Source organism: Canis aureus, chromosome 16 (genome assembly GCF_053574225.1).
Source record: "Canis aureus isolate CA01 chromosome 16, VMU_Caureus_v.1.0, whole genome shotgun sequence".
Taxonomy (NCBI): domain Eukaryota; kingdom Metazoa; phylum Chordata; class Mammalia; order Carnivora; family Canidae; genus Canis; species Canis aureus.
Window position 1 is genome coordinate 11,568,729 of NC_135626.1, and position 18,685 is coordinate 11,587,413.

Sequence of the window (18,685 nt, forward strand, 5' to 3'; positions counted from 1 at the left end):
GACCCCACCTGACCTAGTCACACCTGCAGAGACCCTGTTTCCACATAAGGTCCCATGGGGAGGTCCCGAGTAGACGTGAATCTTAGGGGACATGGTTGAATCAGCATGGTCAGGCCATCAGGTCACCCCCATCCCACACCTCGTGCCATCTTACAGATGAGGAGGCTGAGCCCAGAGCCCGTGACCCACAGCCCCCAACCCGCCCAGATGACCCCTGGGCCCCTCTGGCCGTGTGGCCGGACCTGTGCTTCAAGGCCACGGGGTCCTGTCACTGGAACCTAGTAGATGTGCCATAAATTCAGACGCAGTCCCATTTCAGGGAGATACTAGCATGTGGCCCTGACAGGTGAGCCCCTGGGGGAGCTGCTGCCGCTGACCTAAGCTGTTACACTCATGGCTTCAAGGCTGGAGGTGGAAACAGCTGGAGATGAGTCAGCCCGCAGGACAGGCCCTGGGCACCCCGCAACCTGGCGGACCACGGAGCCCTGCCCCCTTTGCTAGGCCACGTCTGTCCCTCTTGCTCCTGATTTAGAAGGACATGTTGCAAGGCCGGCATCAGGAAGCATGGGTGGGTGGGCGGCATCCCCAGACCTCGCAGTCTGGACGTGGGCTTAGCCCCTGCGTGCTGGAAATGCCCTTCCATGCCGGGAGTCTGAATTTCTGACTGTGCCTGAGAGTTTCCTAAGACACCCTCAAGCTTCTCCAAAAGGGGTCTTCGGAGCTGATGGCGACCCAGAGGTCTCCTGGTCACCTGCATGTCCTGTGCCGGCTTGGGCATTGCCTGATGGTCCTTGGTCTCCAGGGCTGGACGCTGGGCGTCCATTTGGTCCCTGGTGGTCCGTGTGTGGCCTGTGCTGCCAGCGCAGCCTTGCTCTGTGCTGTGGTGGGGAGGGGGGTCTCCACGTGTGCCACTCCCAGGAAGGACAAGACCCTCCCTCATATGGCCCCCCGAGCCCTGGGCTGCCTGGAACGCACTTGCTGTCCCTCCCTACAGTTTGAGGAGCTGGTCTACCTGTGGATGGAGCGCCAGAAGTCAGGAGGGAACTACAGCCGCCACCGGGCCCAGACGGAGAAGCACGTGATCTTGTGTGTCAGCTCTCTCAAGATCGACCTACTCATGGACTTCCTGAATGAGTTCTATGCTCACCCGCGGCTCCAGGTGAGGCACCCTGGGTGCTGCCTCGGTTTCCCCACCCATGCGGGGAGGGGGTCTCCGAGGCTGCACCATGGGCAGGCCCACCTTGCTCTCCTGTCACCCACACCGTCCTGGGAGGTCTGGGGGTCCTGACACGTGACCGGACTGACCCGAGCCCACCTGCAGGACTACTATGTGGTCATCCTGTGTCCCACCGAGATGGACATCCAGGTCCGCAGGGTCCTGCAGATCCCCCTGTGGTCCCAGCGGGTCATCTACCTCCAGGGCTCTGCGCTCAAGGACCAGGACCTCATGCGAGCCAAGTGAGCGGCAGCCCGGGGGTGAGGGTGTGGCCCCAAGCCTGTCTGAGTGGGGGCCCAGGGTGGGGCAGGGGGGTCGGCTGGTGTGCAACAGGGCCATCAGGGATGGGCCATCGGAGACGGGCCATCGGGGACCGGCCATCGAGGACTGGCAGCAGCTCCAGCTCTGTGCCCGCCGCCCGCCCAGGCCAGCCAGGCCCCACGCTGGCCTCACCTGGGAGCGCCTGCCCTCCTGTGCCCTAGGGTCAGGCTGCCAGAACTCCCACCCCCACAGCTCTGGCGTTTGAGGGACGCTGCCATATTTCAGGAGTAGCTGGAGCTGGAGCCAAGGTGGGAAGACGCGGGCTGTGGGCAAGGTTTCTTTTAAAGACAAACTAACAGAGTGACTTGAGGCAAGGAGGCTGAGTTAGATGGAACTTTCCAGAATGTGCCAGGAGAGTCCCACTCATCACATCTTCGTGCCAGGAACCTCTGCTCATCCTTTGTGATGGAATGTGGGTTGTCGGGGCCAAGGGGAAGCAGGAGACCAGATGCCTGGGGCGCCCCCTGCCCACCTCCTGAGCCCTGGGTCCCACTGTCCACCTATAAAATTCTCAGGGAGGAGGCCAGCACAGAGGTGGCAGTGGCCAGCAGCCTGAGAGAGGCAGGGGCCTGGCAGGGACAAGCAATGAGCCAGGGTGGGTGGGGCACTGAGTGACATGGTGGGGAGACCAGGCCTCCCTGCCCTGGGGCGTGAGCAGTCCCTCGATGCCCCTGCTGCAGCCAGCGGCTCTCAGGTAGGAAAGGAGACCAGAACTGGTCATCCAGGTCCCCAGACCTTGGGAAGGACAGGCCAGCAAGCGGGCAAAGTCCGGCATCTTCACCACCAAGCACTGCCCACCCCACTCTGGCCCCAGCCCAGCCCTGGCTTAATGGGGTCTTAGAGGGTGGGCCCCCTGTGACTGGTCAGTGCCCTGACACCAAGTCGTCAGCCCAGAGGGAGGTGGGGTCTCGACAGGGCCCACCCCCTTCAGCCTCTGCCCCAGAGTCCCTGACACTGTCTGAGACAGGAGCGCGGACGGTCCAGGCAGCGCTCAGACCTGGTGCTTTGCAGGATGGACAATGGGGAGGCCTGCTTTATCCTCAGCAGCCGCAATGAGGTGGATCGCACAGCGGCGGTGAGTGCCGGCCCCCCAGCCCTGGGGCGGGAGCTGGACGACACCTGAGGGCAGAGCCCCTCCCCTCAGCCTGCTGCCACCCTTAGAGCTGACCGGCCACCCCCCGCTGCTCCCAGGACCACCAGACCATCCTGCGTGCCTGGGCTGTGAAGGACTTTGCGCCCAACTGCCCCCTCTACGTCCAGATTCTCAAGCCCGAGAACAAGTTCCATGTCAAGTTTGCAGGTAGGTTGGGGGCTGAGGGTATGCACGCAGGTGACTGTGCATCTTGGCAGGTGGGGGGTTCGTGAGGGCTGGAGCCCCCCAGAGCCCGCCAGGGCCTAGCGGGGGCACGGCTAAGCGTGCTCAGCAAGGCGTGGGGGGCAGTGGGGCCCTGCAGGTCTCGCCGCGTGAGAGGACCGTCCTGTACCCAGGGCCCAGGATCGGTGGTGCGTCCGAGGGGCATCTCGGAGGGCACGTTCCCGCTGGGTCCCCCGGGGGCAGGGCAGCACGCAGCACGCAGCCCTGGAGCCCTCACCATGCGGGAGTCAAGCACAGCAGGGCTGGGACGGGCAAGGGGGCGCCCCAGGGAGGGCAGCGTCCGCATGTACAGATGCTGCTCAGGCAATGAAGTGTATCACGTGCGCATGGGTGACAGCGGGCAAGGGGGCACCCCAGGGAGGTCAGGAGGCATCTGCTGTGGGGGCAGCGGGGGCCGGGGCGGCAACCTGGCCCCTCCTGCCGCAGACCACGTGGTGTGTGAGGAGGAGTGCAAGTACGCCATGCTGGCCCTCAACTGCATCTGTCCTGCCACGTCCACGCTCATCACACTGCTGGTGCACACATCCCGCGGCCAGTGAGTGTGGGGGCGGGGGGATGTGGGAGGGGCGGGGCAGGGAGCAGCCAGGGGGCTGCTGGGCATCACAGGCAGGGCGGGGACGGGGTGATGGGACAGCCCTGGATTGCTGGGGGGAAGGTGCGTTTGGTTCACCCGAGGCACCACTGGAGGCTCCCCAGGGACCAGGTGGGGGGCCCCTCATGCAGGTCCTCAGCTCCTGGGGGGGCCCAGGTAGGGGTGCAAGACGCAGGCCTGGAGCTCCCAGGAGAACCCACAGGCCACCAAGGTCAGACTCAGCCCCAAAACACGTGGGCACCCCCTACAAGTCAGACCATTGTGTTTATAGCTTTTAAAACCTGCTCGGGTGACCCCTCAGGCCTCCCCCTTGCCCGGGTTTAGCCATGCAGGGAGGGGTCAGAGCTGGCCTTGGGGCCTCCACCCACAGCCCGCAGCTGACCCGGGGAGGGGTGGGGGCCCTTGGCAGCCCCTATGGAGCAGGAGGGTGGGCCTGCCTAGGTGACACCCACCTGCCTGGCCCCAGGGAAGGCCAAGAGTCCCCAGAGCAGTGGCAGCGCATGTACGGACGCTGCTCAGGCAATGAAGTGTACCACGTGCGCATGGGTGACAGCAAGTTCTTCCGCGAGTACGAGGGCAAGAGCTTCACCTACGCCGCCTTCCATGCGCACAAGAAGTACGCACTCCGGTGGTGGGGGGCGGGCAGGGGCCTGGGGTGCCCTGGGGGCTGGGGGCTCTGGCATCCTGATGGTCAGCCTGTGCCCCGTGGCACCATCCACCCGACCCACTTGAGCCGCCCCCACCCCACCCCACCCACCCAGGTACGGCGTGTGCCTCATCGGGCTGAAGCGGGAGGACAACAAGAGCATCCTGCTGAACCCTGGGCCCCGGCACATCCTGGCCGCCTCGGACACCTGCTTCTATATCAACATCACCAAGGAGGAGAACTCAGCCTTCATCTTCAAGCAGGAGGAGAAGCAGAAGAGGAAGGGCCTCTCCGGGCAGGGCCTATACGACGGCTCCTCCCGCCTGCCTATGCACAGCATCGTCGCCTCCATGGGTGAGGCCCCGGGTCCCTGGTTGCCCATCTGTCCCACAAGGCTGTCCCCACCTTCCCACAGGGCCCTCGTCGGCATGGGCAACGCCAGTGAGCGGGGAGGCTGGCCTGTTCCCGGGGTCCCCCCTCTGCTCTGGGGGCCAGTCGCCCCCTGGAGAGCCTTGAGAGGGGCTGCCTTCCAAGCCCAGCCGCTCTGTTCCAGGGACAGTGGCCATGGACCTCCAGAACACGGAGTGCCGGCCAGCACAGGGCGGCGGGGGCGGTGGAGGCGGCAAGCTAACGCTGCCCACAGAGAACGGCTCAGGCAGCCGGCGGCCCAGCATTGCGCCTGTTCTGGAGCTGGCCGATAGCTCAGCCCTGCTGCCCTGCGACCTGCTGAGTGACCAGTCAGAGGATGAGATGACGCCATCGGATGATGAGGGGCTGTCTGTGGTGGAGTAAGTGCCGTGTGCAGGGACAGAAGCTTTCTTACGGGGCGGTGCTGGGGGCTGCGGCCAGCATGTGTGGAGGGAAGTGTCCCCATGGGCCGAGTTGGGACTTCATGGGAGGCCGTGTTGGCAGATGGACCCTTGTGGGGAGGGACTCTGCACAGTGTGAAAGCCTAGCTGTGCCACCTGTCCCCCTCCCCCATTCCTCCTGAGCCCTGGGCAGCTACACCTCCATACCAGGCCTGCTCCGTGGAGGTGGTGGTGCTGAGCATCGTCCGTCCATGCAGGTCACAGGGAGGGGGGCCTCAGTGAGGCGCCTGGAGGCCCCTGGGCCATCCTGAGCCATCTCCTGCCCTGGCCTTGGGGCCAGGACTTCTTGCTGCCCCATCCTCAGCTACTTGGCCTGGGCCTGGACAGACAGACAGCGCCCTGACTGCAGGGCCACAGCCAGGTGCCAGGGCTGCCCCAGCGAGGCTGTGGCCACTGCCCCTCTGCCCCTGGCCTCTGGCTCCTCGATGGAGCGAATGTGCCTTAAAGATGGACTGGACCAGCTCTGAGATCCAGGAGGGTGCCCAGGGCTGCTGGACACCAGGGGCAGGTGGCGTGGCTGGCCACTGAGGCCGTGTCCCTTAAGCCAGCTGCAGACAGAACAGATCCGCTCCTGCTGCTGGGGGTCTGGCTGTGGCAGGTGCCGCCCCCGTGTGGTGTGTACTGGGTGCTGCTGGGGAGCCCAGCCCAGGGCATCCAGCACAGAGAGGCCGAGGGCCAGCATCTGGCCACAGCTGGGGTGCTGAGGGCCTCGGGGAGGGCACGACTGGCCATCAGAGTCCCGTTAGGTCACGCCCATGATTCCAGGCCCTGTGTAAGCTCATGCGTGTGTCCATGTGTATGCGTGTGCATGTGCAGGATGCCTGGATTCTCACCTTGGGCCCCAGGGAAAAGGCTGTGGTCCTCCCCGCACACGCAGCCCCCAGGGCAGGGCCCAAGCCACGGGGTCTAGTGCTTCCATGTGGCCCCCAGGGATGGCCCTGCTGTGCTGTGGGGCCTGGGGCAGGGTGGCCAGGCCGGGGTGGCCGGGGCCAGGGCAGGGGGCTAAGATGTAGCTGGAGCCCCCTGTCTCTCGCGCCAGGTACGTGAAGGGCTACCCCCCCAACTCGCCCTACATCGGCAGCTCCCCTACCCTATGCCACCTGCTGCCTGTGAAGGCGCCCTTCTGCTGCCTGCGGCTGGACAAGGTGGGTGGACCCACTGCGCTCTGTGTGACTTTGTGTTTTGAGGGAATTGCAAACTTATGGAAAAAAGTTGCAAGAGAAGGAGATCCTGACCTTTGTCCAGATGTGTGCATTTGCTCCCGTCCTCCACAGATGTGGGGCCACCTGAGAGCAGGGATGTCCCTCAGCTCCCCTGCAGGTCCCTGGCCGCCTGGAGCGCACCCCTCGTCCCACAGGCCTCATGTCCTCCACCGCAGTGCGTTCCCCCCTTCGCTGCGCCCTGCCGTCGTCCTCATCTCACTTGGCTTGGGCGTTCAGAGGCGTGGGCCGTGGTTTGGTGGCACTGCCCTCGGGTGGGGGGGGTCTGCGAGAAGACCTTTCTCGTGAAGAAGAAGGTCTTTCTCGTGAGAAGACCCCGCATGTGCACCCCGGGGCCCAGTGTCCAAAGGTGACACGTGTGCTTGGGGGCATGACACATCCCCAGGGGCGCCAATGTTGAGCGTGTGGGACAAGTGGTCACCCGGGTCCCTCCATTTTCGCCTTTGTGGAGAGTGAGTCACTGGTGGGAAGGTGCGTAGAGATGCGGTCACTGAGCTGCCCGTCGCCTGGTGTCTCTTGTCCAATTAGCTTTGCCAGTGTGCTGCTGTGGGCAGCACCTCCCCTTCCACTGGGCCTCGAGAAGCCTCTCCTCACCCGCCAGCGGGGCCGCAGGGAGAGGCTCCCCCAAGGGACTTTTAGTATAGAGGAGCCCCTCTCAGCTCACCCCTTCTCCCAACCGAACTGCAATGCTCTCTTCTTCCCAATTAACCCTGGTTTTGCTGGTAAAGGAACACAGTTATATTTGCAACTAAGGGCTGCCTCGGCCTCCCGCCTCCCCGCAGGGCTGCAAGCACAACAGCTACGAGGACGCCAAGGCCTATGGCTTCAAGAACAAGCTGATCATCGTCTCTGCGGAGACGGCGGGCAACGGGCTGTACAACTTCATCGTCCCGCTGCGCGCCTACTATAGATCCCGCAAGGAGCTCAACCCCATCGTGCTGCTGCTGGACAACAAGTGAGGCCGCCTGCCTGCAGATGCCCAGCCCCTCCCCTGCTGCCCCTGGGACTCTGGTCCTGGGGAGCACCCCCTCTTCCTCCTTCTGCCCCTGCCCACTGCAAGCCCCAAGGGGGCCAACGCCTGCCCCCAGCATCTCTGCCCCTGGAGCCCAGGGTCTGACCTGGGCAAGTCCCCCGGCCCTGGGGCCTTGGTCTTCCCTTGGGTGAGATAAAGATCAGCCCCCTCCCCGTCTCTAAAGACCCCCCAGGCCTGACGATCCATGGGCCTGGGGTCCCCTGCTCACCCGGAGCAGGACCCAAGCTGGGTGTGGGGGGCAAGCGGCCGAGCAGGACAGGCACCCCCAGGACCTGCCCTCCCCACAGGCCTGACCACCACTTCCTGGAGGCCATCTGCTGCTTCCCCATGGTCTACTACATGGAGGGCTCCGTGGACAAGTAAGATGCTGCACCACCTTGCCGTGTCCTCACCATGTCCCTGCACAGCCCAGAGTGGAGTGGGGGCATCAGCCTATTCCTCGGCGCCTCCTCTCCCATCCTCTCCCCTCCTCTCTTGTCCCTCCTCCAGTCTCCCGCTCCCCAGGTGTGGGGAGGTCAGGTGGTTGCAGACCACCCCCCATGGAGGGGGAGGGAGGGCAAAGTGCACCTAAAGGAAGCTCCCAGGACCCCCAGCCTGGCCCTGACCCACCACCCCTGGCCACACGCTCTCCCCCAGCCTGGACAGCCTGCTGCAGTGTGGCATCATCTACGCGGACAACCTGGTGGTGGTAGACAAGGAGAGCACCATGAGCGCAGAGGAGGACTACATGGCTGACGCCAAGACCATTGTCAATGTGCAGACCATGTTCCGGTGAGAGGCCGCGGGCTCACAGCCAGGGCTGGTCCTGGGCCAGCCCTCCAGCCATCAGGGAGCCCACCCCACAGCTGCAGCTGTGCCAGGGGACCCCGCCCTGGACCCCTCCTCCCCCATCCATGACCAGGGGGCCCCGCCCTGACCCCCTCCCCACCCGTGACCGGGGGACCTCTCCTGAACACCTCCCCCACCTGTGACCAGGGGACCCCCCCCCCCGCCAAACCTCCTCCCTCAGGCTGTTCCCCAGCTTAAGCATCACCACGGAGCTCACCCACCCTTCCAACATGCGCTTCATGCAGTTCCGAGCCAAGGACAGCTACTCTCTGGCTCTTTCCAAGCTGGAAAAGGTGAGCAGCCCTATCTTCCCTTCCCTCCCCCTGCCCCACCTGAGCTATCAGGATGCAGAGCCTGGGGGTGGGCAGGGGGCTCTGTGGGCACAGGGGCCATGGGCGGCCCAGGCACCTGCTCTCTGGCCAGAGGGCATAAGAGATGGGGACTCAGCTCCTGTGTGAGGTTCCTGTGTCACCCAGGCCAGGGGCAGACATGGCCCCCTTAAAGCAGGGTCCAGACCTGGCTGTGCCCGGGGCCAAGGCTGCTGTCGAGTCCATAACAACCAGCACAGGGGACGCTGAAGACGCCCAAATGGAAACACAACTGGCCTCAGGCCAGGTGCTCACAAAGAACAGGGTTAGAGAGGAAGTCTCCTCGGGTCACACGGTGGAGCCAGGGCAGGGTGAGGTCCACTGTCGGTTCTTGGGGCCCTGATGAGGGCATCAGCGGGTGTCGGTGTGGAGCTCCGGGGCACAGGGACTGGCCAACAGGGATGCGGGTCCCGGCGATATTTCCCCCACTTGGGTACCAGCACTAGCACCACACAGCAAGGGACAGGCCACGCGCTAGGGCGAGACCAGGGAGCAGAGGGCACTCACCGTGAGCCCCGCGCTCCCGGGCCTGGGCTGGCCCCACAGCCGCCCTCTGCCTCAGCCGGGCCACCAACACTGAGCTTCACCCTGAACCCAGGTGGACAGCACAGGTGCCTCCCACCTGGTGGCCGACCAAGGGGCCCCCAGGGACCTGGCACTCTGCATGCCGGAGGGGCAGGTGGAAGCTGGGCAGGTGGCCTCAGGCCCTTGGAGGACACAGGGGCTCCTGGCTCGGCACAGTGGCCAGAGGGACCTGGGTTGCCCGTCCCACCCAGGCCCTCCCTGGAGTGTGTCCTGCTAGGCCCCCAGGGCTGGTTCTGGTCCCGAGGCCATTGGCCGCCCGTGGGCCGAGCGTCTGTCTACTGGAATGACCGGAAGGTGGATGTTGGCCTCAGCAGCCCCAGCGTGCCCAGATTCTGTCCAAACGCTGGGGCTGCTGCCCGGGATCTGAGGAAGATGCTCTGGTCCCACCGGAGCAAGGACGGGGTGGCTGGCACAGCATCAGGCTCTAGGCTGGGGGTCTGGCCCTCACACGCCACCCCTCCGAGGCCTCACGCACTGCCTGTTCCAGGACACTGGCTTCCAGGCGGTCAGGCCTGCTTCTGCTGGCAGGTGTACCCCTGCCTCGCTCAGGATGTGGGCCCCATCGTGTGGCTTCGTGCTCTGGGCCTGGCTGCCAGCGTGTGTGACTACAGCTCTGGCTCCTCCTGACTGATGTGGGCCAGGGCCCCCCACTGTGGGTCCCCTGCCCTCCGGGCACAGCCTGCCTCCTGATGGCTCAGACAGACGACCAGGGAGCGGCGTCTCCCCACGGGAGCAGCAAGACTAGCTGGGCTCATGTCTTTAAAGAATTAACGGCGGCAGCTTATTTTTATTTTTATAAGAGCATGTGTGTCTTCTGCTTCAAGGAACATTGAGATGACAACCAAGTTTTTGGAAAGGCACTCCAGGGGTCTCCTGGGCACAGCAGGGGGACGGCCAGGGAGGCGGGACCCAGCTGTACGGAACCCCTTCCGCCCACGGGAGCAGCTTGTCCACGCCAGGCCCGCCCTGCTCACAGCCTTGAGTCCCTCTTGTGCCAGCCACAGAATTGGCTGCACGAACACGCAGGCCCCATGCCAGAAAGGCCAGGGACGTGCTGTTAAAGGCGCAAAGCCCGGCACCTCCCCTGCCACCTCTGAGATCCCGCGTGCTCCTCCGATGGCACCGCTGGTGAGGATGCAGGTGTCGCCGTGCACCTGTGTGAGGCTGCTCTCGGGCCTGGGCCTGCAGAGCCACATGGTGTGTGTCGTGCCAGATGCATCTCGCTTCCCCGGACAGGGCAACGCTGCCAGAACCTGCTCCACAGCATCGTACCCCGATGCCCACACCCTGTGCCCCCTGCCGTCAGCGGGCTGGGGAGGTCACACGGGCGGGAAAGGCCCTTGGGCAGCTCCTGGGTCTCCTGTGTCCATTGCCCCGCCTTCTGCCTTTGCAGTGAGTCTGGTCCCCGTGGGAAGGGGACTGTGGGCTGATGAATCTTGGTGACAGGGTTGGTACCATGGTCCCAACTAGAGGTTGGTCATGGTCTAGACAGAGCACCGTGTGTGGCTGAGGGACCCTATAGACAGGGATGGTCCTGTGTTGTCAAGTGCACCTGACGTCCTCACTGGGGACCTGACAGGAGGGAGGTGGAGGGTCAGTGTTGGCAGACGCGCTGCCGGCTGTGGGGTCAGAGGGAAGGGCTGCGAGCTGAGGGACACCGTCAGCTTCTAGAAACGAAAACAGGAGAGGACTGTCCCCTGGAGCCACCAGGAGGAGCACAGCCCGCTGACCCCTGCATGCCACCCCATGAAGTGCACTTTGGACTTGGACTTGTGGAGCTGCGAGGTTGGATCTGTGCCCAGCTGGAAGCTGTAGTGACTTGTTTCTGCAGCCGCGGAGCCTCCTTCGGTGGGTCCTGGAGCTCTGTGCTCACGGAGCATCGTGGGCACCACGGAGGAGGAGCAGGGATGCGGGAGCAGCGCACGCATTCCAATGATTTCTGCACATCCCCGCTCCACTGTCCCACCCGACTTCACTTAAACACACAAGCTTGGGGATAAAATTACTAAGATTATTTTGAATCTTGAGAAGCCAGAAGCAGAGCATCAGAGCACATGTGGGCCCCTGGGATGTGCAGGTCACACACCATAGGGGGCGGGCCCTGGTCCCTCCTGCTGAGCTCTGGCCTCCAGGGCATCTTGAGGGGGAACACACAGCTGGATGCTGGTGCCTGAGGTCGGCCCGTGCCGGTGCCCAAGGTCGAGTGCTGGTGCCCGAGGTCAGCCCGTGCTGGTGCCTGAGGTCGGGTGCCGGTGCCTGAGGTTGGCCCATGCCAGTGCCCGGGGTCGGGTGCTGGTGCCTGAGGTCAGGTGCTGGTGCCTGAGGTTGGCCTGTGCTGGTGGGCACTCAGCCTGCACCGGCATGCACCCCAGCCACCTGTCCTGAGCCACTGTGGTGCAGGCACCAGCCTGAGGCCCCCCCTTCCTGCAGAGGGAACGAGAGAATGGCTCCAACCTGGCTTTCATGTTCCGCCTGCCATTCGCTGCAGGCCGCGTCTTCAGCATCAGCATGTTGGACACGCTGCTTTACCAGGTCAGCAGGGTCAGGGGCCGAGGGGGCGCCCAGTGGGAGCCCCAGCCTCCTCTCCATCCCCAGCCAACCAAGCCCAGTTCCAAGCGTCCGTCCTGGGTCCTAGCCGAGCAGCACATGCTAGCCCCTGGCGTCCCCCACAGTCCTACTCTCGGCAGCCCCTGGGTTTCCAATCCCTTCTGACCAAACACACGGCCAAGTGAACTACTGAAGCTGGCCAAGGCTTCCCAGTGGGAGGCTGTGGGCACCTGGCAGGCATGTGAGGGGCACGGCCTGTCCCCGGGTGCCCCCACCTCACCACAGCCTCCCTCTCCGACCAGTCCTTTGTGAAGGACTACATGATCTCCATCACCAGGCTGCTGCTGGGCCTCGACACCACGCCAGGCTCCGGCTACCTCTGCGCTGTGAGTGGACGGGGCCGGGTGGGCAGGCAGGCAGGTGGGTGGTCCTCAGGGCTTCCCCGGGGCTCTCCAGCTCAGGGCCCCACTCATTCTAGATGAAAGTCACTGAGGAAGATCTGTGGATCCGCACGTACGGCCGCCTCTTCCAGAAGCTGTGCTCCTCCAGCGCCGAGATCCCCATCGGCATCTATAGGACCGAGTGCCACGTCTTCTCCACGTCAGAGGTTCGAGGTGGGGCAGGGTGCTCCTTACATGGGGGCTTGCGCTGAAGCTGCCCATATGCTGCCACCGCCATGTGCAATTGTGGGGTCCTGGCCTTTGCTGTCTGGCCAGCCTGGGGTCAGGGTCATGTGTCCCCCGCATGTGGTTGGATGGCTGTGACCCTCAGGTGGGGCTGGGGTGCTCGAGGACGAGCCGGAGCCACTGTGGGCAGCCTGCCACGCTGGTCCCGAGCCCACGAGGGGCTCAGCAGTGTCCAGGGCTGGGGGCTGGGGCAGAGGCGCCCACAGCACCCAGGAACCTCTGGTCTATTTTGCAGCCCCATGACCTCAGAGCCCAGGTGAGTGGCCCCCTGAGCCTCACATGAAGCCGTGCTGATGCGTGGTGTCCTGGCTGTGCTCCCCCACCCCAAGCCTGGGGGTTGTGGGCCCTGGGCAACAGCCGGATCAGGGAGCATGTCCCCAGGATGGTTGGCCGTGGCGCAGCTCAGAGAGGTCCCATCGTGGCAGGCGGCCTCCTCCCTGCCGGCCTGGACCTACCTCCATACCTTAGCCCCTCAGGGGAGCTGCCCGGGTGGGGGTCCCCACTGGCACTCCCCATTCTACCACACTGCCTGTCCCTGCCCTCCTGCTCTGCGCAAAGGGGAGTCAGAGGCACATGGGGTGGCCGTCCGTGGTGGGTGGAAGGAAGCAGCCCCGTCCACGGGGATAGACCTGGGGGGCCGGCAGCTCAGGAGAAAAGCGTGGAGCTGGCACCCCCGCTGGCCAGGGACGGCAGGCACTCATGCCTCCGGGGCCCCGGGTGCCATCCCCATCATCCCCCCCAACTCGGCCAGTCCCAGATCTCCGTGAGCGTGGAGGACTGCCAGGACACGCAGGAAGTGACCGGGCCCTGGGGCGCACGGGCGGGTGCTGGTGGCAGCACCCACAGCCGGCACGGGGTCGGTGCAGACCCTGCTGAGCACCCACTGCTGCGGCGCAAGAGCCTGCACTGGGCTCGGAAGCTGAGCCGCAAGGGCCCCAAGGCCGCGGGGAAGGCGGCAGCGGCCGAGTGGGCCAGCCAGCAGCGGCTCAGCCTGTGCCGACGCTCCGAGCGGCAGGAGCTCTCCGAGCTGGTCAAGAACCGCATGAAGCACCTGGGGCTGCCCACCACTGGCTACGGTAAGCGCCCGGGCGCCGCGGGGCCCCCACGAGGCCCGCTGGAGCCCCCAGGCCTGGCTCTGAGCCCTGGCCTCAGCGCTCTGGGCCTCGGTCTCCTCATCCGAGGCTCAACAGCTGCAGAGAGCCCAAGCCCGGCCTGCGGGACCCCAGGAAGCGGTGACGGGGGGCCGGGCCGGGCGCAGTCCTTGCTCGGGGACAGGTTAGCCACCTGGTCAGAAGCACCGGGCGCTGAGTCCTGGCGGAGAGCAGGACGGTGGCGGGAGACCCGATGGCCCGCCGCCACCCCTCCTGGCCTTCCCAGCCGCTGGGGCCTGTGGGGCGCGTCGGGGGGCTGGACCAGGGCTGGGACTCGCCTCCATCTATCGTGTCGGGCCCACAGTTGCCCCCGAGACACAGCCGCCTGCCTCGGCAGTGACCGCTAGGTGTCGGGTCCTGTCGGCAGCCCCATGTCTGGGGAGCTTATCTGGGAAAGTTCCCAAGCTCAGCCGAGAGGTGCTGCCTCCGTCGGCCGAGGGGCACCCAGGGTCCCCGCCGGGGTCCCCACTGCTGCCCGTCTGCACCCACACGCCGGGCTGGTCGAGCCTCCATGGCCGTTGGGCTCGTCTCGGGGCCTCTGCCTGCCGCTCTCCCCGCCCTGCTTCCTGTGTGGCCCAGGTCAGGGGCCCTGGTGCCCCCCCTAGGGTGGGACGGCAGGCTGGAGTCTGAGGGCCAGGCGACTCCCGCCCGCCAGGCCAGGCTGCACGGTTCACCTCAGTCTCGCTCAGCGCCCCCTGCCCCTTGGTGCTGTCCCCCCTTTCAGGGATGATGGGGGAGCAGATGCCAGGACCCCAGGGGTGTGCGTGGCCCCTCGGCGGGGAGCAGCAGATAGCAGTACTGGGCCGCGACCCCAGGGCTGCGCCCCTCCCACGTGCCCCCCGCCTTCCCCAGAGTTTGGCAGGGGGGAACCCACTTTGCTGCAGACCAACTCGCTTCCCTGGCGGCTGGCGCTGGCTGCCATCTGTCCCCGTGTGGATGGCCTTCGGGTGCCGCTGGCTGGCCCACCCCCACCGCCCTGCCGGCCGCCACGCTGCTTGCTGACCTGTCTCTCTCTCTGTCTCTGTCTGTCCCTCTGTGTTCCGTAGAGGATGTAGCAAATTTAACAGCCAGTGATGTCATGAATCGGGTAAACCTGGGATATTTGCAAGGTAATTCTGCTCCAGCGGACGTCAGCTGCCACACGAGGGGACAGGCCAGCCCGTGGCCAGCGGGCAGCCTAGTAGTGCCCAGGCAGGCAGGCAGGCAGACAGGAGCGGAGACAGGACAGGGTCCCCACAGGCAGGGCTCCACGCTCCTGGACCCCCCCTCCCGCCACGCAGGGACCCTGACCCCCTCCTCTGCGTCTGCAGAGGGCGGGACTGACCCTGGGGAAGGTGAAGTCCATGCCGACACCCCGACGTCACTGTGTGCTCCAGGGCTCCCCAGTGCTTTGACCCCCCTGGGTTCTGAGGCCAAGCCCCACTGTCCATGTGTCGGCCCTGACCCCACCACGGCTGGCCTGAGATCCCGGGGACCCTGAACTCACCCAGACCAAGGGAGGCACCCAGACAGCTGGTGCCAAGCCTGGGTCTCCTCACACGCACTCGGAGTGCGGTGAGGCTGGGCCAGCACCTCGGGAACCGGGGTTTGCTCTCCCCTGGGCCGAGTCAGGTGGACCCTTGTTGTCCATTCCCCAGTGGGACTTCGAGAGGGACAGTCCATCCTCTTTGCCTGAGACAAAGCCTGTCCATGCCCCCAGGTCTGCCCCAAGACCCCCGAGGAGTCAGTCCAGGCCACAGGCCCTGCTGTCAGGACTCCTTCCTTCCCTGGGACTCCAAGCTCATGTCCAGGCGCCTGGAGTGGCTCCCCTAACCCCTGTCCAGGGCTGACCCCAAAGGGGCTGGTCCTTGTGGGCTGGAAGACAGGTCGGGCCCAGTAGGGAGAACTGTCAGGGTGCGGTCAGGGGCTGGCCCAGCGGGGCCCGAGCCCATAAGCATAGGCATCTCCTTAACCTGGAACCGTGATGGCGTTCATGGGCGAGCCCCGGGGCCACATGGGTCCACGTCTAGCAGCTTCCATGAACAGGTCGCCCCCTGTACCCAGCCGCATTCGTGCCTCCCGACGAGGCTCCCAGGCCAGGGTGGCCTCACCTGCAGGGTCAGCAGAACTCAGTGGTGTTTCCTGAGGGTCCCCCCACGTGTGGACATTGAGCAGTACCTGGGGTGGGATGCAAAACCAGAGCACAGGGAGCCCTGTGAGCCAGGCCCCCGGGAGGGCATCATCTGGTGGATGGCCCTCTGCTGCCACTGTGCACCCTCTCCCCACGCTCGCTGCCAGCCTCGAGGTGGTCAGGTGGTCAGGCATGGGGCTGGGGGTCAGGAGCCAGGGGATGGGGCGAGGGAAGCACTGGTCTGTGGGATGGAGGCCGGGGAAGGCCAGAGTAGCAGGGGGTGGGGGCAGAGGAGGGTGACACCTCCCTCGGTCATTGGCCAGGACAGCTGCCATCAGCCCCCTCCCCAACCCGAGCTCAGTCGTCCCAGTGTAGCTGACCCGCCTTGGAGAACCCAGGGTCAGGGGCTAGTGACCCAGCACCTGCCAGCTCCTGGCACGACCACTGGGTCCCCACCCCACGCACCCACCTCGCAGCCCAGACCCCCAGACACACAAACCGGGCCTGGCTCCGTGCGGCCCCAGGCTCTGCTGGTCATCACCTCACGGAGGAACAGGGTCCAGGCTGGGTGGAGATGGCCCCGCGAGGCAGGGCCAGCAAGTGGGGATGGGCGCCCAGCTCGGGCTACCTGGCAGCGGAGGGGGGCCCGTGGGCACTGGGAGGGCAGCCAGTGGCTCCAGCCCCAACACCAGCCTCTCCAGTTTCTGTTTCCCAACCCCGTGCATGTGCCTGCATGGCCGTCCCGCTGATGCCCGCAGTGAGTCTCCAGGAGCCGCCTCCCCCTCCACCTGGCACCCTGCATGCTCCCTGAATCACCCCCGAAGATGCACCCGGGCCCAGGGCTGGGAGCTGTGCACTCCCCACACAGCCACCCTGCTCTGAGGCTGGCAGCTTCCACCCCAGGGCCCCTGATGCGGGTCGTGGGAAAGGAGCAGAGGGAGCCGCAGTCGCCGAGCAGAGTGAGTCAGTCTCCAGCTGACCCTTGAGTGGACACAGGCTGGCCAGGGTCCCTGCCTGCCCAGGAAGCTGCAAGGCTCAGACTCAGCCTCAAACTTCCTCGGCTTGGAGCCCAGACACAGCCCCAGCCAAGCTGGCCAACTGGCCGCTTCTCCTGCTTCCCAGGGAATCCCTTCCTTGGGGGCCTGGCCGGTGCAGAGAGGACAAGACCCGGGGCGTGGGCCACCAGGGCCAGACCCTGCTGGAGGGCCATCCTCTCGATGGCCGCCCTGGGTCAGAAGGTGCCTTAGATACAGCCACGTGGGTTCTCTGAGGTCACAGGCCGTCGTGGTCCCAGAACGCATTCCCCTCACGCTGGGCCGCATCCCCACAGCCACCCGTGAGCCGGACACTAGGCTGGCCCCGCGCGCACCGAGGGGCCCATCTGTGGGGAGGGGCCTGGGGGACCCTGCGTGCTGATGCTGCAGGAGCAGGTGTGGGGAAAGAGGACGTGCATCCAAAGCAGACGCAAGCGAAGGGTGAGGGTGGCTCGCCCGGCCCGGGGGTGGGGGTGCAGGGCAACGAGCAGGTTGGCTGGGTCAGGTGTGTGCAGGCGGCAGGTGTGCTCCATGCCTCTGCTTGGGGCCACCACGTGGGAGCTGCTGGCTGCGCAGGTGTGGGTGCAGCCAGCGCTGCTGCCCCTCATGGCCAACCCTTGCCTGGGCCCTGTCGGGAGGCCCGGAGCCCCCTGGCCCCGCGTAGGGTGGGCAGCGGCTGAGACGTGACCACCTGGGGCCCGTGTCCTTTACAGATGAGATGAACGACCACCAGAACACACTCTCCTACGTTCTCATCAACCCCCCACCCGACACGAGGCTGGAGCCCAACGACATCGTGTGAGTACCTTGTCCCCCGGCCAGCAGACGCCGCGTCCCTGCGCTGAGTGCCCGGCCCGGGGGGAGGGCAGCGTTCAGGGCTCTCATGCTCCCCCCCGCAGGTACCTCATTCGCTCTGACCCCCTGGCCCACGTGGCCAGCAGCGCCGAGAGCCGCAAGAGCAGCTGCAGCCACAGGCTGGCCTCCTGCAACCCCGAGACCCGCGACGAGACGCAGCTCTGAGACAGCCCCGGGAGGAGTCCTATCCCCACGTCGGCATGCATCACACTGCATGGAGGGCAGGGTCCCTGCCGCGGCCACGGTGGCCTCACCCACCCCTGATGGGCGCCCTCACATGGGGCTGAGGGAGGAGTGAGCCCCCAGCACCCAGAGAGGCCGGCGGGGTGGCCTTTTTAACCTGTTTTTACGGACCTTGCCACCTGCATCCCCACACGTCGGACCACAACTCGTGACCAGGTCTGGCTGCGGCGGAGGGAGGGGTGCCCACCACGGCTGCGCTGCAGGGGGAGGCTGGGTGCGTGGGGAGGGGAGGGGCCGAGCCCCCGGCAGCCCCACACGCTCCCACACGGCCCTGCATGCTCACCGGCTCACGTGGAGGCCGTGCTCTACGGCCACGTGTGGACACCCGTGGACCTGCTCCAGCCCGGACAGGCCCCAGCTCCCTGCGGTGGGCAGGAGACGGCAGCCGGGAGCACAACGGACATTGGAAGCCAGGGAGGGTCTCCTGGCTCGGCCCGGGTACCCCTACCCGGGGCTGGGCTGCTCGAGGGCCCCCCTGACCTACAGGGGCTCCGGCGACGAAGGACTCTGTGGCTCAGAACAAGAAGACGTCCCCCTGCTGCGGCCTCATGTGAACTGCTGCAGCCCCGCAGGCGTCAGGCCCGGGGTGGGGGGGCACGTGTCCACGGCCGCTGGATGCCCGCGCGCACCCGACCGGAAGCATAATGCCCACTGGGTTGCTGGCCCAGGTTCCTGTCTGCGGAGGAAGGACACAGCACCTGTCACCTGTGACCTGCCCCTGGGCTTCCCTTCGACTGTGGCAGGTGTTGCACGGTCAATGCTGGAACCTTCTATTAAATGGATGCTGTCTGCAGATACAAGGGTCGGTCATGGGGGGTTACCTCTGTGGCCTCGTGCTCTAAGCCTGGGCCCACCCCCGGTCCCCCAAACTCGAGGGTGAGACCCACCTGCTGTGGCCCCTACCCCACCCGACCCTGCAGGGAAGCCCCCACCCAGGGCAATGCTGCAGGCCGGGGCCAGGAGCAGGAAGCAAGCCCTGTGGCCACTGGGCAGCCAGGCAGTGCAG

The 18,685-nt window shown here is 65.8% G+C and overlaps 1 protein-coding gene across 5 annotated transcripts in view; it reads left to right on the forward strand.

Moving 5' to 3' along the window:
- Positions 1 to 17,691, forward strand: part of KCNT1 (potassium sodium-activated channel subfamily T member 1) — a 60,076-nt gene extending 42,385 nt beyond the window's left edge. For 2 of the 5 annotated variants that reach the window (XM_077851328.1, XM_077851331.1), the window contains exons 12-32: positions 995 to 1,159; positions 1,322 to 1,458; positions 2,549 to 2,612; positions 2,729 to 2,837; positions 3,339 to 3,447; positions 3,971 to 4,120; positions 4,266 to 4,504; positions 4,704 to 4,938; positions 6,059 to 6,164; positions 7,022 to 7,194; positions 7,560 to 7,631; positions 7,909 to 8,043; positions 8,282 to 8,393; positions 11,484 to 11,585; positions 11,903 to 11,986; positions 12,079 to 12,207; positions 12,522 to 12,542; positions 13,038 to 13,362; positions 14,484 to 14,546; positions 17,295 to 17,379; positions 17,481 to 17,691. In XM_077851328.1, coding sequence (XP_077707454.1) covers positions 995 to 1,159; positions 1,322 to 1,458; positions 2,549 to 2,612; positions 2,729 to 2,837; positions 3,339 to 3,447; positions 3,971 to 4,120; positions 4,266 to 4,504; positions 4,704 to 4,938; positions 6,059 to 6,164; positions 7,022 to 7,194; positions 7,560 to 7,631; positions 7,909 to 8,043; positions 8,282 to 8,393; positions 11,484 to 11,585; positions 11,903 to 11,986; positions 12,079 to 12,207; positions 12,522 to 12,542; positions 13,038 to 13,362; positions 14,484 to 14,546; positions 17,295 to 17,379; positions 17,481 to 17,601 — 2,736 coding nt within the window. In that variant the 3' untranslated portion in view covers positions 17,602 to 17,691. Of the gene's footprint in view, positions 1 to 994; positions 1,160 to 1,321; positions 1,459 to 2,548; positions 2,613 to 2,728; positions 2,838 to 3,338; positions 3,448 to 3,970; positions 4,121 to 4,265; positions 4,505 to 4,703; positions 4,939 to 6,058; positions 6,165 to 7,021; positions 7,195 to 7,559; positions 7,632 to 7,908; positions 8,044 to 8,281; positions 8,394 to 11,425; positions 11,586 to 11,902; positions 11,987 to 12,078; positions 12,208 to 12,521; positions 12,549 to 13,037; positions 13,363 to 14,483; positions 14,547 to 17,294; positions 17,380 to 17,480 lie in introns of those variants that run through there. The other 3 variants (XM_077851329.1, XM_077851330.1, XR_013354010.1) reach the window with 3 other exon arrangements.
- The last annotated feature ends 994 nt before the right edge of the window (positions 17,692 to 18,685 follow it).